Source organism: Sciurus carolinensis, chromosome 11 (genome assembly GCF_902686445.1).
Source record: "Sciurus carolinensis chromosome 11, mSciCar1.2, whole genome shotgun sequence".
NCBI lineage: Eukaryota > Metazoa > Chordata > Mammalia > Rodentia > Sciuridae > Sciurus > Sciurus carolinensis.
In genome coordinates, this window is record NC_062223.1 from 121,921,798 (window position 1) to 121,944,852 (window position 23,055).

The following is a 23,055-nucleotide window of genomic DNA, read 5'->3' on the forward strand; positions in this document are numbered from 1 at the left end:
CACATCTCTGAGTGCCTAGGCCCCCAAGAGCATAACTTGCTACTGTCCTGGCACATGCAGTGGCTTATCTGCTATCACTGTGACACTCTAGCTGGTTCTCAATCAAGGGGCATAGCCCAGGAACCAGAAAATTGCAGCACCTTCTAAAGAAGGTCATTCTTCTAAGGAGATGGGCATCTGGAATACTAAACAGAAGATGGTGGGACAGAAGAGCTTAACCACTGTTCACTCATGTTTACACAACACTGAATCACCTACCACCCTTACCCTCTATTATGGTTTTGATATGAAGTGTCCCCCAAAAGTGCCTGTGTTATTGCAGGAATATTCAGAGAGGAAATGATTGGATAGCAAGAGCTGTAACCTAATCAGTCCAGTTTGAATGGACTGACTGGGTGGAAACTGTAGGCAAGTGGGTCCTGGCTCGAAGAGGTATGTCACTAGGGGCGTGCCCTGGAAGGAAGCATCTCCCTCCCAATCGCCCTCCTCCCCCTCTCAACCCCGACTCTTTCTCCCTTTTCTTTGCTTCTTGAATACCACAAGGGGAGCAGCTTTTCTCACTTTGGGCCCAGAGCAATGGACTCTGGCCGTCTATGGACTGAGCCCTCTATAACTCTGATTGCCAAATAAACTTTCCCTCCTCTAAGTTGTTCTTATCTTGTATTTTGGTCACAGTGATGAAAAAGTTAACTAATTCAGTTGAATAGGAGACCCTAATCCCTTTCCACCATTTACAGACCTAAGTCTTTTGTAGCATGCACTGCACCACAGTTACAGCAAATTCTGTCCCAGTTTAGTTCATTCAGGTGTGAACTTCCAATTCCCTCTTTTTAAGGTGCTCTAAATTCCTGCACTAGAGCTTCTCAAATACTATGTGTGTGTGCGTGTGTGTTTGTACTTGAGTTTTTAAATCTGAAGGCAGATTCTGGGCAAAGTCTGAGATTGTGCATTTCTTTAAAGATCCCTGATAAAAACAGAGGCTAGCCTGCAGATCACACTTGGAGTGGCGAGATAATACCAGGGTGACTCACCAGATGATGTTCTCAAGACTGTCCAGGTTTCAGCCCTGAAGATCCTGAATTTCACACCCTCAGAAACCCCATTTCTGGGCGAACTGGGACGGATGCTCCCTGCACCTATTAAAGCTCTGGCCTTCCCAGTGTAGGTCACTGCCATGTCCGCTGGCAATTGTCTGTCAGAGGAAGCTCCCTGAATGTCCACTTAATGGGCTGGGGTGCAGTGAAAAACACCAGAAGAGGGGAACCAGCACAGAAGCCCTGCTGAAAGTTATGGGATGCAGAATCTACTTACAACAGGGTTCACGGTCATTTACAGAAAGGGGGCAAAAGATGATTTGGAAGCCAGAGACCTAGCTTCTAGTTTTGATTGGACTACTCGGCTGTGGTACACCAGAACAATTGCTTAGCCTCTCTGAACCTTATCCGCAAAACAAGCTGACAATATCTGCCTCACAGCACTGTCACGTTTGTAAGCACTAAACTTAGAGATCATATTTTTTAAGTCCCACCTCAACTTTCTGAGATCATTGTCTGACTTGTGTTTTTTCTGCTTACTCTGCCTCAGTTAGTGATGAACAAGGTGAACCCATCAAAGCAGAAGAGAAAGAGGAAAAGAGAGGAAGAGTGCCTTAAGCTCCATGCCCCAGAGAAGGGCCCCCTGAATTGACTCAGGGCCCACACGTGATTATTTAGCTATTCACCCCAGAGGACCACACCTGGCTCACAAAGACCTCCTCACTCTCGACCTGCTATTCCCCTGGGCTCAAAGCAGGAGTCAGTCTGCATTGCTGGGTTGGCCTATCCACCAACAAGGCTAAAGTTCAGGATAATGTTGGAAAGAAGCCACATGACCTGAAAATTATTAAGTGGAAATAAGTCACCGAAGTCTAAAAGGGCCAAACTGCTACAGGCTCCCTGTGACCAGATGTCTGGCAGAGTTTCACCATGTCCCACCACCTCCTTGGACTTGCTCCTGTGGTCCCTAATGTTGACTTGGAGCCAGTCCTCTCCAGGGAGCTTAGGAGGGGGCTGGCCTTGTTGGGGTGTGGCCTTGAACACTCCTCTGCCTGCAAACATCCCTGCCACCTCTGTTCTCTGCCTCCAATACCATGTCCTCTTTTGAGTCTTTTTGATGACAGTGAATTCCTCACTAAAGACACTCCAGGGAGGAGCAACATACTGACTTTTATAAGCTTACATGCTTCATTCATTAACATGTTAACTTGTTCCCTCGTTTGTTCATTTTTCAAGTACCTAAAACTGGGCTTGGTATTCCCTGCTGCAGTCCCAGGAGAAGACAGAGAATCCCAAATTGCATTGCAATGTCACCTAAGCTATTCAAAAGGTGTGAACAAGCTGGGTGTGGTGGCACTCGCCTGTAATCCCAGCTGCTTAGGAGGCTGAGGTAGGAAGATGGCAAACTAAAAGCTAGCCTCAGCAATTTAGCAAGGTCTTGCCTCAAAATAAAAAGGGCTAGGGATGTGGCTCAGTGATTAAGCACCTTTGGGTTAAATCTCCAGTATCCCCCCAAAAAAGAAAAGGTGTGAACAAGAAGCTCTGGGGGTACAAAGCTCTCTGCCTGGAGAGTCAGAGAAGCCAGGAATGCAGAAATGGCGATATTGAGCTTTTGAATCCCTGGTCTTAAAGAATGGAAGAAAGGGCCCAGGGGAATGGCAGGTCAAGAGTGAGGAGGTCTTTGTGAGCCAGGCGTGGAACCGGGGCAAAGCGCCACTGTCAAGTCTTTCAGGAGTAGATCTCCTGCAGAGGTTATGGGGGTGCATCAGGAAAAGGAAAGAGGCAGCACCTGGAGGGTTATCTTTATAGAGTTCTCTCTCCTGTCTCATTTAGGGTTAGATTGCGAGCAGGCCATTTGGGATCCGGAGAGGGAAGAAGCAGGAGGCAGCTCAGGCTACCATGGCAGCATATGGCGGACAGTCACCTGGATTCCTCAAGGCCTGGGAAGCTGCAGGGTTCTAGGAAGAGGGTGCAAAAGGCAGTGGAGCAGAAAGGGGGCTGTGGAGAGGTGGCCTTATTCCCAGATCAAGGAGGGCAGGGGGACAGGGCAGAACCCACTACACTTAGTTTCAGGCTATCGTCGGGGTGAGGGATGAAACTTCCCCAGAGGGAAGTGGATGGGAACAAAACCTCAGCTGAAAACCCAGACTTCACCTGCCTGGCCCAACAATGCATTTGGAGCAAGAATTCTAGGCCTGCAGGAATCTGGGACACCAGTTCAGCCCTCTCTCATCAGGAGAAAAATCACACTTTGTTGCTCAGGTGAGCAGAAAAGAACAAATTTTTCTTCTCACCTTGAAGTTTGCCTTTCCTCCTGAATTTAAAAAGGAAATATAATTCAACACATCTTGAATTTGGGTGTTGAGTTCTTTGGAGTCTAATTTTGGTCAGGACATGAGTGTTTGAGATCATAGGAATGTATGGCTCTTTGGAAGGTGTCCCTGAGCGGTCTGTGTATCAGTGAGTCATGTGCCATGTAAAGAAGATTCAGTTGACAATAGATCAAATACATGACGGCAGTACTATAAGATTAGATCCAATGACACCAGAGCCACCTTGGTTGTGTAAGTACACTATGATTTTATAGGTACAGAATCAGCTGGGGATGATGTCTCAGAATAGATCCCATTATGTTTTAAATCTGAATGTCCCCCAAAACTTGTGTTCTGAAGGCTTGGTCTCCAATGCAGCAATGTTCAGAGGCGGGGCTTTGGGGAAGTGAGTGGATCATGAGGTCTCTGACATCATTAATGGAATAATTCATTAATACCTGAATAGAGTACTAGGAGGAGGTGGAAACGGGAGGCAGGTAGAGCCTCCTTGGAGGAAGGAGCACCCTGGAAGGGTCTGTCTTCTCCCCTTCCTCTCCCTCTCGCTCTCTCTGCTTCTTGGTATCCATGAGTTAAGCAGTTTTTCTCTACCACACCCTTCCACCCTGAGGTTCTACCTCACCTCAGGCCCAAAGCAATGGAGTGGCTGACCATGGACTAAGATCTCTGAAACTGTGGGCCAAACTCTTTCCTCTTCCAAGTTATTTGTGTCAGGTGTTTTGGTCATGGCAACAAAAAACTGACACATATCCCTATCATTAAGCAACATGTAACTGTGTCTGTTACCCTTGCTGCCTCTTCATTTCTGACTTCCCAGCTTCATGCTGGTGCAGAAAGTAAACTGAGCTAAATCTACCATTTTGTTATACCAAGCTGTGCAGCCCAAGACAGAATACCTAACCTCAGTTTTTTGACCTGTCAAGTAGAAATGATACCAACCTCATAGATCATTCATTGTAAGGACTCAGAAATCACTTGAATGAAAATCCCTAACATGATGCCTAGTATACAGTAGTTGCTTAATAAAACTATCTGACATTGAAAGCAGAAATGAAGCAAACAGTTATTTGCCCAAGCTGGGGCAATCCATGTTGGCACAGGCATTAGAGAGCACATGTTAGACAAGGCAGAGCTTGGGAGAAGACTTACACACTGTCATGTTGCTTTGGCAACCTATAGGCGCACGCTAAGCTTAGGAAGGGCATCTCTTGCCCAGGGCTAAACAACACAAAAGTTACTCTCCTGGAGCAGTTGCAGACAGATGGGGCACAGATGGGGTCTATGAGTCCCTTGGGATCCTGGAGTAAGGCAATATTACCCAAAGGACACTAGGGACTTGCCTGCAGGGTAGAGGAGCAGCCGTGGCCAGAGCACTGAAGTCTGGCCTTGATGACCCAGAAGTCAGCTGACTTCCAGCAGGTTCCACAAACACCCATGGGCTGAACCTCCCCCAGCAAAGACAGTCATGATAACAATAGACGTTCACTGTTCATTATGTACCAAGGAGGGGGCTGAAACTCTTTATATGGATTACTTCATTTAATTTTTACACACACACACACACACACACACACACACACACACACATACACGTTATGACATTGTTACTGTTGTTACTGTCAAGAAAAATAAGGTTAGGGAGGTGAAATAATCTGCTCAAGGTCATGCAATTATGCAGCGCCCCAGACAGGCTTCAAACCAGGGTCTGGGGACTCCAGGGGCCAGCTCTCACAGCAGTTGCTCCATGGCTGGTCCACACAGGAAGCTTTATGCTCCATCCCCCTGCTCTTCCCTTGAAGAGTGATTGGAAATAATTGGAACTGTCATTGGAAGTAATGAGAAGTGACAGAGGTTGGGTTAGAAGGCTTATTGCTCCAAGTCTGAACGATCCCCACAAACTCAGGCCTAAATTTAAACAATGAAGTCACAATGCAATTTTCCTCTCAGGGATTGGATTCCCCACCCCCAACACCATCCAGAAAAGAAATACAAATGTCAGGGGCTGAGTCTCTTCTCCTGACAACGGATTTCTTTGGGAAGAGAAAATTCCTTCTTGACTTGATCCTATTCACTTTCCACCTGGAGGCATACCATATAAACCCGGGGTGAACAGACTGCCATTATTAAGAGCTTCAGATTCACTGATATAATTCTCTCTTTTTCTTTTTAACATTCCATGAGGGAAAAGGCAATAGTGGTAGCTATGTAGCTGGCAGGTTGTGATGAAGAATGACACCATAATTTTGAAGAGGCAAGGTCTTGGGGAGATTCAATCCCTCCAAGGAAGTACCTGGCCAAATGCCAAGGACACACACTGATTAATGGGTCCTTTTCGATGCTGATGGGGTGATCCATCAACCCCCACTCCTGCTTATTTAGCACCAACCTCACTCACATGCAAGTGCTGTGAGGGACATGAAAAGATCAGACATACCCTGAAGACCACAGGAGAAGAAATACTGGATCTTCACAGATGGTGTGCAATTAAGTTTCTTCCTCCTTCAACTCTTGGAAATCTTGGTGCTTTCCTACGTGATCTCTCTGTCCTCTCTGTAATTTCATGTTTATGACTGTCTCCCGACTGGGTAAGTTCTTAGGTGGTGGGAATTGTTATTGGAGTCTCAGAGCCTAGCTTAGAGCTTGAAGCCTGTGAGGTTCATCCCTTATGTATTTTTTTTTTTCCTTTGGTACTGGGGATTGAACCCAGGAGCACTTTACCACTGAGACACATACACAGCCCTTTTTATTCTTTATTTTGAGAGAGGGTCTCTCTCAGTTGCTTAGGGCCTCGCTCAATTACTAAGGCTGGTCTTGAACTTGGTGAGCCTCCTCCCTCAGCCTCTGGAGTCAATGGGACTATAGGCATGAGCCACCACGCCCAGCCCTTCTGCAATTATCTTGTGAGGGAGTGTGTGTGAATGAAGTAAGAAATGGCAGGACACAGATGTGAGTGCTACATAGGGAGCAGGCCTGGGCCTGTAATCCAGGCAACAGTGAGGCTGAAACAGGAGGATCACAAGTTTGAGACTAGTCTGGGCAACTTAGTGAGACCCTGCCTCAAAATAAAAAATAAAAATAGGGACTGGGGCTGCAGCTCAGTGGTAGAGTTCCCCTGGCTTCAGTTCCCAGGACCACACCACAAAGAACAAAGAACATAAAGGAAGATCGATGAATTCTCTGAAAAAGAATGATCTCAGGAAAGGCTGCTATACAAATACCAGGTCAGTTTAGCTCGGTTTTTCCTGCTCTGCTGCCCCTCTTCCCTCCTTTTCTGGCCTCTGTCCTTGCTTCCCCTCCCCTTCCCTCTGGTCTTCCTCTTCTTTCTACTCCTGCTTTCTGACCCAGCCTTTCAAGATCTCCTCTGCTGCCTCTCTTTAGAAAAACCTCCGATATTCCACACTGATTGGGGAGCTATTCTGAAGATGGTGCTCATTTTCTTCGCTTAGTATGGGCCCAAAGGAAACAGCTTTCTTCCCTGCCTTCTCTTGAAACAAAGCAGTTTTCAGTCTTATCACCGCCAGACTTTGGCTGAGATTGCACACACAGCCATCCAACCGACTGCCACTCTCAAAATCAAGGTCTGATGTCAGCATTCTTCCCCACGTGGTTCTGCAGGGTGCCAAAGGAAATACACTTTTATTTTCCCAGGATCCAGACAGTTAGGAGACTTGGATAACCAGAACTTTTGGGGTGGGGGGAAAGGTGAGGAAGGGCAGTAGAACCTACATTCTTTCTTTAGGAAACACAGAAGTCAGAACTGCTGAAAACAGGAATTTTACTAGAAAAAGCAACATACAAGCAGGTCATACCCATCCCTAAGTCTTCACCATCCACAACCTCTAGTCTCCTCTAGGGAGACTCCTGCATCAGACCACAGAGCAGGACACTCTACACAGTAAGCTCAAGGACTGCAAGAGCCCTCTGACTACGTCGAAGGAACTAGTAATCCACGCACGATATGCGCAGCATCTCATTAATCCAAACAAACCACTATGAACCATGTGAATGCACCTGAGAAGAGGGTGGGTGATAATAAATGTGCCAATAGAATTTTCCACTTTGGGATATATGGTTTGGCACCCTGTTGTTGAGGCCTCTGTGACAGCCTGACACTATTTTCTTGGTCACACAGCCATGATTTCAGAATAATGGTGTATCTCCTGGTAAGTGGAAGGCAGATGGACTTTGGAATCCAAAGTACTGGGTTGGTGTCCCAGCTCTCCTGTTTACTAACAGCGTTTTCTTAAGCTCATTTTACATCTCCGAGCCTCATTTTATTTATTTGTAATGTGCAGTAATAATGATATTTACTCTCATAGAACAATTCGAGGAAGAGATCAGTTATGCTAATATACTTCAGAAACCATTACAAATGTTAGAAAATTAACTATATCATCAAAATACTCCTGCTCTATATACTCTCCTCTCATGATATAAGAGTGAGCTAATAATAAATAATATGCAACTCATATTTCAAACCCCAAGCATAGATTCAAATCCATGCAAGGAATCCATTAAGCTATACATTTAATGGTTACACAGTATTATATGCAAATGGTGCCTTAAAATAGAAGAAAAAGGGCTTGCAAACTATTTCACACAATACTCTTTACACTGATGTCTCTCCTGGGTGTCCACTCATGGGGTTTTGTAGGTAACAGCCTAGGATAAGGTCCTTTTTGTATTTCAGTTACTGAACTTCCTGGGCAGGAAGATCTGGTCATCACCCTGACCTTGAGTGATGTTCCCTGTGGAGTTGCAGGATGGAGGTCATGACTGTTTTCTTTGTATTAGTTCATCAGCTCTTCTGGGTTTCTAATCATATGCCAAGTATTGCTATGAGCAGACAGTGCCTGAAAAAAATCAAGCATGGGTACCCAGATGTTCCTGATCATGACCACATCTTGACCAGCTGGCACAGTCCCAGAATTCAAAACCTCACAGGATGGTAGTGGAACAAGGAAACTGAGAGCTAACCTTAGGCTAATATCCTCATGGGACACAGGAGGAAACTGAGGGTGGTAGGACTTGTCCAAGATAACCATGCAAAATTATAAAGGTCAAAGTCACTGATTTTCAGTCCCACTCCTGTGTGCACACATCGGCATCTTTGGAACTTAGGGTTTTCATTCCTTTTTCCTGAATACATCAGACATTAAACATGACACTGCAGAAAGTTTCCAGGATTTCCAGTTATGATAGTTAAATTGAAATGTTACGACATCTGCCCTATTTTTCAAGCAATTTCTCAATATAAAAACCATGCCAATTATTCAGCATTTAGCTCATTTAACTAAAGCACTGGAAGAATGATTGTGATCTTGAAGTTTAACTACATGAGCAGAAAAAGGAGAGATATTTTTCTGTTTTGAGAACATGTGATAGGAACCCATCACAGAAACGGGGTTCCAGTCCTGATCTTTCTTTAAGCTAGCTGTGTAACTTTAGCCAAGTCTCTCTAAAACTAGGTTCCTGCTTTATCATTAAAAAAAAAAAAAAAAAAAAAAAGATTAGCTTGGGTTCCAAGAAAGGATATCAGGATATCAGAAGGTTAATGATCCCCTTAGAAATTGGCAAAATTTGATGTATGTGAATCTTCCATAAGAACTGGTTTTGTGGTTTATCAGATTCTCAGAGGGGTCTGGGATTCAAAATTTTATGAACTATTGATTTAGATATTCTTGTAGTTTTTTCCCCAATTCTGAAAATCTGTGACTCTAACTTTAAAAAATGTCTGTCTAGTTCATCATCATTAAGTACATTCATGAAATCCACTCATATGTACACTACCCAACTGAGCACAAGACAAAAATAGGATGAGACAAGATATGAGCCTACTGGGAATATATATATCATTATTATGACCATCATCATCAATGTGGAAAGTTGAGGGAAGGACAAGGAATCCTACCATGACCTGTCCCAGTGGGCTGTGCATTCAAGTCTTCCTTGAGCTCATTTTCTGGGAAGCCAAACTCTTTCCACATCCTCTCAGAATGAAGTATGTGTATTCAATATTAAAAGCAATGGGGACTACCAAAGTGTTTATGGAAGAAGGGAGAAAGATCATAGAGTTAAAGAAATCATGAATTCCAGACCCATGTACCCCAACCCCATTTTACAGACGAGGGAGTTGGAACAAGAACCCAGAGAACTCACCAGATTCCCAAGTCCAAGTCATGTGCATTTCACCAACTACTTCACAAGGTAGCAGTGTGCAGGATGGAGGAGAGATGTCAGGTATGTAGCAGGTATTATGAAGTCCAGGAAAGTTAAGGTGGAATAATGAGGACTCTAACAAGGGGTGGGGGGGGTGGTAGTCTGAAGAGGCTGGGGTCCTCCTTCTCCCTATTTCACAGGGCTCAGAGCTCTACTTGTTCATTCACAACAGAAGCAGGGTATTTGACTTTACTTATTGGCTGGTCCAGACGTTGAGGAATCAACTGGCCCATCCTTAATGAGACCCTGGACTCTTTCAGCCTTCTTAATTCCTCTGCTGTATTCTGCATTTTCTAGGAAAAGAAAAGCCTGAAATCAAGCCAGCCATAATCAGAAGCAGCCCCAGAGCTGCCCCTTTAAAGGCCCAGAGATGATTTTAAGATTCAGGCAACTCTGTGGATTTTCTTTTTTGGCTTTGCTAAGGAGTCCCCAAGCATACCATGGTTCAAAAGAACTTTGCAAATGGGGCTAATCCAGTCAGCAGAACTGCTTCCTCTGTGGGCTCCTGATTCCTGCAGGGATGTCAACTGGAGAGGGGTTCCGTCACTGTTGCTCACCTCTTAATGCCTGTCTCTTTCTTGAACAGTTTAATCAACTTGGAGTCTGGATGTCATGAGTTCGAGTATGCCTGATCAAGTCCTACATGTGGCAAAAGCTTAATAGTACATGTGAACAATGAAAATACAGTTATGCAGAATTCTAAGTCAGAAGTCCTCTTTTCTTTTATACCTAGACCTTAGTTTGTAAAATTTTATAAAGCGCTGGGGATATAGCTTGGTGGTATAGTACTTGAACAAGGTTCTGATCAGTGCAAAATTCACTCTTCTCTATTTCTCTCTGTGTCTCTCTGTGTCTCTCTGAGTCTCTCTCTCTCTCTCTCTCTCTCTCTCTCTCTCTCACACACACACACACACACACACACACACAAAGACAGACCCAAGAGAGAACTCAGAGAGGTAACTTTAATGATGAAGGCAGGGAATCAACCCAATAGATTATTTTTCTCACCAGAGGAATGATTACACATAGTAGGCACTCAACAAAGAAGGGCTAGTGAATCATGACAACTCTGGACCCATGTCTTGCTCAGATCCTTGTTTCTCCTAAACTGAGGCTAAATATCACCAGCCTTCACAACTAGGCACACCAATAGATGGCAACTGACCTTAAGGGCCAATCACTTTTCACTTTCACAGTAAACTGTACTCAACTGACCTGCAAATCTCATCTCTGCTAATTATGAGCTCATGGCCTTGAGTAAGTGACCTAACCTCTTTACACCTTGATTTCTTCATCTGTAAAATGAGGTTAATCACAAAGGGTAGCCATAGAGTTGGTGTAAAGAATAAAGGAGTTAACAAAATACTACATGTGAAGTGCTCAGTATAATAAGAACTTAATGGGTACTAGTTGTTTTTAATAAAAGGACTCTGATGGTTGAGCCTCCTGAACATCTGGTATTGAGAACTCAGTGGTGGAGGAGATAAAGGTTCCATCCAGCTGTGCCAGATGTGCAAAGGGGCATATGCTGCAATACTTGGCCAAAGGCATTTCCCGTTCTATTTGAGTAATAGTTTAGGTTAGTCCACCTCTTCTGTTCCTCTAGCTTGGGTTACCAGTCTGAGTGTGGCCTACAGTTTGTAAAGTTTCAAAGAAACAGAGTTCTGGCCACCCATCCCAAGGTGGCTCTTAAGTGCCCCTTCAATTTTGTTTGCTGTTTCTTCTAGACATCAGCTTCCCTCCGTGGCCTGCTGTTGTAGGTTGTCAGGGCTAGAAGAGCTGTAGGAACCATCTCATTTTGTTTCAGAGCTAAGGAAATGAATCCCTGAATAATGAGTAAGTTGGCAGAGGTCATTTTCTAGTCAGTTCAAATTGGGGACTAGTTCTGCTAATTCCTCCCTCAATGTTGTTCTGGTCAGGACCATCAGTCACCCTCCACAACACCAGGTAGGCTCTTTGATTTTCTGAACTCCTGGTAAATTTGGGTCCTTTCTCCAGGTGGAGCGCATGCTTGCTTTTCTGGTACACTGAATTTCCTTCAGTCCTCTCTGCTGCCTCCCTTGCCCTGACCACTCACATAGTCTCATTCACCTTCTCTCACCTCATGCTGCTCATATCCCTGCTATGTCCTGTCCTGTAAACCTGCTCCTCCCTCTTCAGCCCAGGTATGTCAGCCCTACTTTAGGGCATCTGAGGCCACGGGAACCCTCGCGGGTGACACCCCAAAGGGACACCCAGAAGGACTCTTTTCTGCTCCAAAGCCTGTTTTATGAAAAAGTGGTGCCCGTTGTTTTCTCACCCGTTTTAAGTCTTCGTCCCCTTCCCTTCGCTCGGTCCCCGCTGTCCTGTTCTGCTTCCCTATCTTCCCCTTTTCCCTTTTCCTTCCTTTACGCGACGCCTTCAGCACTTGCACCTTCTCGTGGTCCTTGCACTCTTTCCCCTTTTCCCTCTCTTTTCCTGCCCTGTCTCTTCCCTTCTCCCTTCCTCTTACCCTTCAACACATCTGTTTCTAATCTGAGCGCTCAGAGGCGCCTGTTTGAAACAAAAAAGCTCCCCCCCCTCAGGAACCTGGCACAAAAATTCCTGGATGAACCTTCCCTCCCCCAATTCTCCTGAAACCAAACACCGCCCTAAGAAGGACCCCCCACATCAAACGGTTCACGGCCAGACTGACCAGGAAATGCCCCCCAACCCCCAGCCAGCTCGAGGGCCCAGATGTGTGAGACATTTTCGATGGCCGACTGGGCGGTCCTCCGCTGCCAGATGCGCTCCTGCGTGGCGGGTAGGCAGGGACCCAGTGGTCCGCGCACTCAGGGCTGCGGGAACCACGGTGCCGAAAGCTTGTCTTCCCGGACGCCGGGCTGCGTTTCCCGGGGCCATCCAAACTCCCGCCCTCCCCGAGGCACTCACCTAGCAAGAGGAGCGGGAGGAGGGACATCCCGATTCTCGGACGCGGGCACTTCCCCGCTCAGCCGCTGCCTGGCTGCTGGGCGGCGGGGCGCAGCCTACAGACCTTTGGCTAGCTGGGCGCGGCGCTTCGGGGTGCGCGCGGGGGGCCGCAGCCATGTGCGGGCGCGGGAGTCCTCCCCGCGCCTCGTGCCCCCGCGCCCCTCTCCCGGGTCCCGGCGCCTTGCGCTCCCGGGCACGGTGGGGCTTCCAGCGCTCACCCCACCAGCTCGCGCTCGGACCCGAGCCGGGACTAGGATCGAGGGGAGAGAAAGCGAATCGGAAAGGCACTACAGCTTCAAGGAACACTTTTCCCTGTTTGGAAAGAAAAACGAGTGGAGAAAGAGAGAGAGAAAAAAATTGAGCTGGAACCACATGGTTGCCTCCTACCGCAGCCCCTCCCTCCCTGGCTCCCTCCCTCCCTTCCTCCCTCCCTCCTTTTCTCTCCGCGTTTGGGGTTAGCTGTGGGGGCTGCTAGGCGGCGGAGAAGCGAGTTGGCCCGGCGAGGTTCTACCTCGGGGCCAGGAGGGAAGGCCGCGAAGGGATTGGAGTCGGTCCGGAGGCGGTTTGGTTGCTGGAGGCGCTGGGTGTAGGACTGATTCTGTGTAGGAGAGAATCAGTAACACTTCGGCCAAGAGCCGAAGGGTGAGGCCTTGTTAATTCAATTTTCTGTGTGTCTCCCTCTTGCATCTCTTCTTCTGTCTCACACACCACTCTTTTGCTTCCATTTCTCATCCAACTCAAGTTATTTCTCTTCTCTCTTATTTACATTCTTCTTACCTCTCCTTTCTGTCTCCTTCTTCCTCCTTTCTCCTCTCCTTCCCAGTCAGATTTGGGCTGTAGGAAGCTTCCAGACCGATCACATAGACAGTAGAGCATGGACGTGGGTCGTTAAGGCTTAACTGCCTGTTTTGGCAGCTCGGCAGCCACACTTTACCTGACTTTCCCTTGATCTTTTGCTTTTGCTCATCCTCTCTTGCCGTCAAGTGTTCGCGCTCAGATCTGGGCAGAGCTAAGCTAGCCAGAGTCCCAGGGAAGTGGGGATCTGGAGCTTGGCAGGATGGGGTCCGTCATGAAACACAAGAACGAACCACAATGCACAAGGCCCTGGACAAAATAGGCACCACCCCTTTTCAGATAAAAGAAGAAATAGAAATCCCTCGGAGCTAAGGCGTGCACTCGCCGGGCACCGGCGACCCTGCGGAGGAGGCCCGCACCTGGAGTCTAACGGCTCAATGGGCGCTGAGAGTCGCCTCCTTCCCTTGTGCGTGGCCTTTGGGGGTTCGGTGGTTTAGGACCCGGTTGCTTAGTGGCAGCGGAAAGGGGACCTGCAGAGAAGAGGACTGAGAACGGCACTCAGGTCTCACTGCTTGGAGCTTGGGCGGTGAAACCTGTACCCGGCCTTCCAGAAACTACGAACCTCCACTCTCTGGCTCCAGTCTCAGTGTCCCTGGAAGGGTAGCTGGGGATGCAATCGCTCACCTGCACTCACCGAAACCTAGACGGGAAACTGGGGGCACAGCCTGAGAAGCGGGACAGCTACAAGAGAGATTTCCTCTCTTGGGCTAGTGGCCTACTAGGTCACACCTTTGTCCCGTTTTTTTTCCATCTCTCTGCCCAAGGCCTTTGATCCTAACTGGCTCAGTCTTTACATTTGTAATGGAAACCAGTTCCATTTCAAAGAGGAGGAAACAGAGGCCCGGATACTCAGAAATGTTGGCAAAAGTACGGTCTGTTCTTGGGGGTCTGAGATCCATTATGGAGTTGCTTTAGTACAATTGCATTTATTCACGCAATTGTAACTATTTCTTATGCGTTCCTTCAGTGCCTATGCTGTTTTAGGTGTGGAGGACACAAAGTGACTATAACTTAGTAATTAGTTGGCATTTTTTTAAAATTGGGATACCAACTATGGACCAGGATTTATATTAATTGTTTTATTTTTATTTAAATCTTATGACAGTGCTAACAGGCATTTTGAATTCCATTTTAGTTGAGGAAATGACAACTTGAGCTAAACATTTTGCCGTGGATCACAACATATTAAAATCTCTCTATTACAATATTAGCATTCTAATTTAATATTTTGAAATACTACATTTTATATTATGAAGTATTTAAAAGGTTTCTTTGACTCTGAAATAACTTCATTTTTAATTTTATACTTCTTATATAATGGGGAAAACAAATGTATTCACGACTATAATCCCAATATGAATGTGTTGGGAAAAAAGTACATTATAAAGACCAAGCTAAGAAACTACATAGGGAAAATAATTTTTGATAAGTTTGTTTTTTAATTTGTTAAAAATTTTTGACCAAATTTTAGAGTTACCAAAAAGTCGTAAAAATAGTACAAAAATTCTTAGATGCCCTTTACCCAGATTCTTCCACTTTATTTCTTCCTAGGGAAGGTGCATTCGAATGTTTTTAAAGCCCCACCTCTACTCCACCATCGCTGGTGGCCTTTCTCAGGACCTGGTTACTCTAGGCTGTTTATTGCTTGAGGGCTGGTTTGTATGTGAAGACAGATGTGTGTGGGTGTAAGCAGATGTGCATTTAAATCCAGTCCTCAAGCCCACAGTACCAAGATGCCTTCAGTTCAAGGTCATTAGCCATCAACACAGGAAATGATTTGATCAAGCTGAGACTGGGTCATAAGCACTGTTTTCTCAGGTCCAAAGTCTTGTAACTGGTAGGTATTTAGTACATCATCTTGCAGGAGGGCTTTTGGGCTCCAGGATATTACTATCCTTAAATCCAAAGCCTCTTTTCTGTGCCATCCTTGCAAAGTGAGAGTGCTTCTGGTGTGGCCTGTTACTTAGCAACCCATTGCCTGTCTGTACTGGGGCCAACACAGATTGGGCTGGGTGCTGTGGGGAACCCAAAGAACTGGGTGGTAGTCTTGACTCTTAAAGGACCTCCCAGTGCAGTAGGAGAGAAAAGACCAACATGTGAAATATTTCAAGATTAGTGTCAGGTAGTTATGTAGTCGTGTATCAGAATAATGACCTTGACAATGAAACAATAGAAGTTCTATAGCAGGAGAGCACACCATAGGCTGGTGTGGTTGAAGAACAAAGCCTAAGGCAGGTCTTGGGGAGGAAAAGTATTTCATTGGATGAGAAGATCTGGGTGAACCCTGGGTGGGGCATTCCTGGACAAAGACATGGAGTTAAGTATAGCTTTGGTGTATTCAGATACCATTGAATGAAATGATATACATGAAATGAAATTGAAAATTGGATCAAAATACCCAAGGCAAACCAAAATTGTAAAGGATTCTTAGTGCAATATAAGGGAGTCTGGAACTTGTTCTGTATCTTCTCATCAAAAAGATATTAACAAAAAATACCTTGATGAGATCCACAGGATGTGTGAATTGGCAACTTTAACCCAGAGGGTTGGGTAACAGTGGAGAGCTTTAGCACTTCTTTCATACCCATCCACCTTTCTACCCCCATGCTTTAATATGGACAAAGGACATTGTCTCAGTATTTAGCAAAGTGATGTGTGTTAAGTAGCTAGTAATGAAGGACAATAGAAAACCACAGGAAGCCTTATTGGCAAATAAGCACCAGGAAACTGAGGGCTTGGTACATTAAAACCTCCTGACCCATAATGATATCCCTTAAGAAAAACTACTGACCGCAGGAGGATCCAAGTTCAAAGCCAGCCTCAGTAATTTAGTGAAGCCCTGAGCAACTTAGCAAGATCCAGTCTCAAAGTAAAAAATAAAAAGGACTGGAGATATGGCTCAGTGGTAAAGCACCACCCTCCTTCAATCCCCAGTACAAAAATAAATAAATAAATAAATAAATAAAAGCTATTGTTTCAAGATCATGTCACACCCTCCCGGGTGACCTCGACCCTCCCTTATCACCAAACTATCACAACTCCCAATGACCCTGGCAACCCAAACATCAAGACCCTCACAAAGAAAGCTTGATGGGGACTATTCAAAAGGTCAGAAACCGAGTAAGGGGGCAGGAGATTGAGGAAAAAAATGGGGGGACTCAATTTCCTTGAAAACTCCAACTCTATGAGCAGCAATACACCATGCTCTCTTGGAAGTAGACCATACAGTTCCTATGCTGTGGTCAAAAGTCAAAGGCTGACCCGGGCAGGACTCTCTAGAAATTTCTCTAGGACCCCCCCAATAAGACTGGAGGGCAGGAGGAATGCTCTGTCTTCTCTCTGAGAAGACCCACTCTTAGAGACCTTGAGAATGTCCTCTTTTCCCTTTTCCTATCTTTTCTAATAAACTCATTCCTGTTGCTCTGAGAGAGATGTCATTAATCTTCCTGGCACAATTGCTGCCTCAGTTTTGTGGCAGGCCTCTGCTCTGTAACAACAGCTTCAAGTCTTCTCCCCTGCGGGGTGCCAAAGAGTGCTACCCTAAATCTCCCCTCTTTGGGGATTCTGGAGCCACCACAGGGAGAGTGTGATGCATTGGAAGGGAAACCTGAAGCAGAGGGACTGGTTAGAATCTGTTGCATTAGAAGGACAGATAACAGAAGGGTAGCAAAAACAAAAACTAGAAAGCTTTGGGAAGAAAGATTGGACAGGGTTAAGAATTCAACAGTGACTGTGGGTAGGAGAGGGAGTGGCCAACAATAGAGGCACCCAAGATGAGTGTAAGAGAGCTAATATATTGTACACTATGATTAATAACAACCATTTGATTACTTCCTGCAAGTAAGCCTCACCATATCATATTACAATGAGGAAAATTAGGTTCAGAGAATTAAATAAATCACATCCCATTCCATGGTTAGTAAATGATTAAGGTAGGATATAAAGCAAGAAGATTCAAACCTCTTATGACTCACTGTCTTTTGAGTGACTGCTGACAAACTAGGGAAATATGGTAAGTTAACTTGTCAGGGCCAAAAAGACAAATTACTCAATTACTCTGAGAGATGGTAACTTTGAGGGAATGATAAACCATCATCCATCTATCCATCTATCCATTCATCTTTCTTTCAGTTAGTAATTCAGGGCTGGATCTGTAGCTTAGTGGTAAAGAGCATGGCTAGCATGTGTGAGGCCCTGGGGTTCAAACCTTAGCATAAAACAAAACAAAACCAGTGGGGCATATGCCTGTAACCTGTAATCTCAGCCACTTAGGAGACTGAGGAAGAAAGATTGCAAGTTCGAATCCAGCCTAGACAATTTAGGGAGATGTGGTCTCAAATAAATAAATAAATGGGCTGCGGATGTAGCTAAGTGGTAGAGAGCTTGCCCAGCATATGTGATGCCCTGGGTCCAATCCCCAGTACTACAGAAACACTACTATACAAAACAAAAACCCAGCAAATCTTTGTTAGGTATCTACTATTTTCTAGAAAATTAATGGTGATCAAAGAAAAATTGCTCTTGCCCTCCTCAAGTGTATGGTGAATTAAGGGAGATGGATACAAACCAGCAATCAAATATGGAGTGAAAAAGTTCAGAGTGCTATTAGGATCAAAGCAGGACCCCGTGCCTAGTGTAGTAGATGTCAAGGAAGACTCCTGGGAGAAAAGACTTGTCAACTAAGGAGGGAGCACAGTAGGAAGATGGATACCTCTGCTATTCTCCCATCTCACAGGGCGCCTGGGAACTCTATGTTAGGTTGGAATTTGGGCAACTGTAGGAGGGAGAGCGGAGCAACTGAGACAAAGGGCAGTGCGCCAAATAGTGATCAATCAAATGGACAAGAAAACTCCACTGACCCTTAACTCCACCTGCTGACCCTTTACTCCACCTGTCACTCAGCAGGACCCCCACCCATTCCGGCCTATAAAGACCTGGGCATCCAGGGCCACGCGCATTTTCTCCCCTCCCTACCCTGACATATATCCCCGGGGAGCTGGGAATTTCGCCGGAGAGCCAAATTCCAATAAAGCTTGCTTCTGCCACTTTCTGTCCGATTTTATTTGGCCGCTAGTCGCGCCCCAAGCTTACACTATGGACACATCTTTAACCACTTTGAGGTGTTCACCTATGTCCCATTCTCACAGATGATGATACAAGCTCATGAGGACATACATTTAAGAAGAGGCAGCTGTCGATGACAGAAAATGTTCTGGGCTAGAAGGGGAAAAGTCTGGATTCTTGGAGTCTATGAATAGGTCTCTTGGCCTCACCGGGGCTTCTTTTTCTCTTTGCCTAACACTGTTAGGAGGAAGAAATGAATTTATAATGAAGGCGCCTGCTGCAGTGTCTAACACATACGAGACTTGGTAAATATTTGTTCCAACTAAAACTAAAGTGAAGTTCATAGGATTCCATTCCCTGCAGTAAAAAGAGCCAATTTTCTGTCTCATTTCCTTTTCCTATTAAAACAAGGTTATCTTTATATATTCTTTCCTGTCCTGCAAGGATACTTCTCAACTTGGCTTTTCAATGTGTTGTTTCTTTTTATGACTAGATAGTAAGAGGCCCCAGCTGGCTTTCAGGGTCTTGCCTGGTCAGCTTTTATTGAGACTGTGTCTGAGGGCTGGGGTGCTATGCAGAGTAAAGATTGAGTGTTCTCCTCATGATGGTAGAGATAGCAGTTGAGAGTGACCAGGCCCTATTCTTTAAATGCATCATGTGGGGACAGTCCCCATCTCTGACTATTGTGGTCAGCAGTAAAGGCAGGGACTTTGAACACTGGTGTCTCTTGTAGGATATCTGTTGGTTAAGAAAAGATCTTAGTACTCATCTGCCTACCAGCATCCAAGATGCAAAGGTCTGTCCCTCCACCTCCTGGGTTTTAAAGGAAGTCATGGGAAATTCAGAAGCCAAGATGAACAACAGAGAAGTTTCCTATAGTTGAGGAACCTTAGGATTTACAGCAGGACTCTGCTCCACATTCTACCTTTTCCCCTAAGATAATCTGGTCTGGTCTTCCCACCTCCTCCCACATCTTACTTTTAATTCTTATAGAGTAACATCTTCAGAAAGGCAGTTCAGGCATTGCAGAAAGACAGGATGATTTTGAATTCTAGCTACTTTCCTGACAGCCTAACTTGAGCATGTTTCTTAACCTCTCAGCCCACATGATTGCATCTATAAGATTTCTTACATGTTTATTAAGAAGACTGCAGGAGACTATGTAAAGAAAGCTCCTGGCATAGGGCACATGGTGTTCAGCAAGTTTACTCTCTCTTGCCCCTTGACTAAAGGGACAGTGTATAGCATGACCCCAGAATATGGTGCAACTGGATCTGCAGAGGGTCCTTTCTTCTCTTCAAGAAGCAGAAGATAGTCTCTCCTGCCTTTAGGGATCAGGAATAAAGTCTGGTAGTCTAGTGACTTGTTGTTGTTGTTGTTGTTGTTGTTGTTACTGAGGATTGAACCCAGGGGCACTTAACCACTGAGCCACATCCCCAGCCATTTTAAAAATATTTTATTTAGAGACAGGGTCTTGCTGAGTTGCTTGGGGACTTGCTAAGTTGCTGAGGCTGACTTTGAACTTGTGATCCTCCTGCCTCAGCCTCTCAAACCCCTGGGATTACAGAAGTGCACCATTATACCTGGCCTGGCAAAGTCTAGTGGCTTTCTAAGAAACACACAACGAAAGGAGTAAAAAGTATTCCTGTCTTTCCTCTCCTCATATCTTTCCCCATCTCTGAGTTGAGATTAAGAGCAGAAAAAGGTTTTCCTTTTGTTAGTCATACTCAAAATTACCCACAAGACAAGTTGGCATAAGGGTGCCAAGTGCAGCAGGAAAAAGATTAAGCAGAAAATTTCACAGGCATCAGATCTAACTTCCTTATTTTCCTGAAAATGTCCCAACTCAGCCAGCAACAGCAACACAATCAGTGCCACACAGCTAGCTGGCGGCATGGAAGCTCTAAAACACTAGTACCATTCCTAGTTTAGCACTCTGGCCAGTGTTTCCCACTGACCTGCGGTGACCATTGCTGGGTGATTTCTTCCCAAAGGGAAAGACCATCAGGCAAGTGACCAGAACTATGCCTGACTTCACTCTGCAGTTGACCAGTGACAGGTAACTTTTCCAAGAATCCTACCTCAAGTCTCCCTCTGTTACCATGTAAGCAGCTGGCAGAGAACAGAAACGACCAAATCAAAAAACAAAAATAGTTCTATCTTCTGGCTGGGGAAGGGCAACTTGCTGTCCCCCGTGGGCACAGTTCTCATGTACTATTCATGCATTCAGGCCTAAAAGATATGCTCCGCCTGGAAGTTGGCCTTCACCCCACCTCTGCACAGTTGCTGGCTCCACTATCAAGCTAGATGGGCCTTTAGAGTTTCTTTGAGTCCTTCTTTCTTATTTTGTAGACAAGAGACCCAGCCAGGGGACACGCTATTTCAGGATCACACTCTAGTTAGAGGCAGAGCCAATAAAAGCAGACTGCCAAGCAACTGGCCCCTTCTAGAGTGTGGAAAATTATCACACAGAATGGTTCTGCTGCTTCCTAAAAGGTCAGAAATGAGAACAGGAAACTCATGGTGACTGGTGGCAGAAACAGGTATGTAGGGTCAGGGAAGAGCTGGGACTTTTTCTAGTAGGGAATGAAGCCTGGTTGAAGCCATGGAACAAAACTGAGGACAAACCAGAATATGCAAAGCCTAAACCTGCCACTGGTGTCCTTCCTGTGGGGAATTCATGTAGTTTGTGACTGAGATGCTACAGGCTGTCAGCAGCTGTTCGCAGCTGCTCATTGACAAGATGGATGGCCAAGCTCGAAAGACATGTGACCCACTGCACACAGACATGTGACACAAACTCAGACCATTGTCTTGCAGTCTGTTAGTGTTCCCTGACAGTACTGTCCTCAGGAGGTGAAGGGAGATATATGACCTGAAACCAGAGTGTAGGAGTGGAGAGTGTGGGTAGAACATGGGATGGGAGGTCAGGAAGTCAGGATGGAGCCCTGCTGGCACTGTCACCGACTGAGTCTGCCTCAATAAATGATGGACCTGAGTACCTCAGTTACTTATCTGAAGAAAATAGGGATGCCAGTGCCTTGTCAACTCTTCATATTCCTCCTGAATATGAGATAAATGTAATTAGGAGTATCAATTGTAGGAATGGGCAAAACCTAACTGAAGTCATTCATTCTTTTCCCCCATTTTGCTCAGTTGCAGTAGAGAATCAATGAGTCTAAATGTGTGTGGTGTGGACCCATGACAGGGACAGCAGGGCACATGGGGGAAACTGAACCCAGAACGCAGGTTGGGCCTCTCCCCCCGACTTCCCAGAGGATGTGACCAATACAAAGAGAGGGCAGATAGACACAGCTCACTGGCTCACCCAGTCCCATTCCTAGCACCCATTTTTGCCCACATCCACCTAAGAGGCTAAAAAGAGAAATGTTCACTTTCTCAGTCTCCCTTGCCTCCAAGCAAGGTCATGTGACACAGGTCTAGCCAATGAGTTAGGCACTTTTTTTTTTTTGCTAGAGAGTTTTTAGTAAACACCAGTAGAACTGGAGTTTGCTTCCATGGAGCATCCAATTTATGGGAGGTGGGGAGGTATATAATATTCTCTTAGATTTCTAAGATACAGCACAGCTGTGGGTCTAAGAAAGGCACAGTGCAATGATATGGAAAGTGGGTCATCCGGGACTGCTTTCTGGAGGGAGTCTTTGAGGTGGGTAGGTCTTCCTGAGGTTGAGAGATTCAGACATGGTTCCTAATCCCAAGCTCAGCAGTCCTGACCATCCCCATTATTCCAAGCCACATTATGGGAATCCAAATGTTCTTGCCAGGTGGTGCATCTGTAACTCTGGAGATGATCAGATATAATTACATCTTGTACTCACAGAGTACTTTCTTCTGAGGTCCTTTAAAGATCCAATCTAACTCCTTCCTCTGAAGTGTGCAAAGGTGCACAAAGTAAACAAGGAAGCTCACACACAGGAAGTAACTTCTAAGACTCTAAAGCTGTTTGGGAAGAGCACCTGCCAATCCCCTTGACCATCCTCTTAGCAACTCTCCAGCTTCATCTTCACCCACATAGATTCCCAGCATCACCTGTGTTGTGTACACACAGGCCCTCCAGCTATGCAGGGAGGTATCCTTATCTAATAAGCATCTGTATAATGAACCAGGCTCATACTTAGGACATGAAATTCCTATGGAAATAATCTATACTTTGATTTCATTATCCCTAAGAACAAGTCATGGATTTGCTCAAGTTTCAAGTGCTTTCCCTGGTGACTTCTGAAGATTTCTGTTGGGCTTAGGGCTGGCATGTGAACTGGAAGCTAAGCGGATTTCATTAGGACCATTCTCTAATCTCTCCAAATATGCCAACCTGGACCACCATGTATTTAAAATTCATCCATCCATACCTCCATTAGGATGGCAAAAAATTAAAAACACACACAGAGAAGATAACAGGTGTTGATGAAATTGAGACATTTATGCACATCCATTTTTATAACAGAATTACTCACAATGGCCTAAAGATAAAAGCAAGTGTCCATCAACTGACAAATTGATAAACAAAATGTGGTATAGCCATACAAAGCATCATTATTCAGTTTTAAAAAGGAAAGGAATGTCTGACACATGCTACAACGTGA

General features: G+C 45.4%; 1 protein-coding gene across 2 annotated transcripts in view; it reads right to left on the minus strand.

Moving 5' to 3' along the window:
* Clmp (CXADR like membrane protein) overlaps window positions 1-13,060 on the minus strand; it is a 94,992-nt gene extending 81,932 nt beyond the window's left edge. The window contains exons 1-2 of one of the 2 annotated variants that reach the window (XM_047515731.1): window positions 13,044-13,060; window positions 12,494-12,844 (exon numbers count right to left, since the gene is read on the minus strand). In XM_047515731.1, coding sequence (XP_047371687.1) covers window positions 12,494-12,521 — 28 coding nt within the window. In that variant the 5' untranslated portion in view covers window positions 12,522-12,844; window positions 13,044-13,060. Of the gene's footprint in view, window positions 1-12,493; window positions 12,857-13,043 lie in introns of those variants that run through there. The other variant, XM_047515730.1, reaches the window with a different exon arrangement.
* Window positions 13,061-23,055: the final 9,995 nt, after the last annotated feature.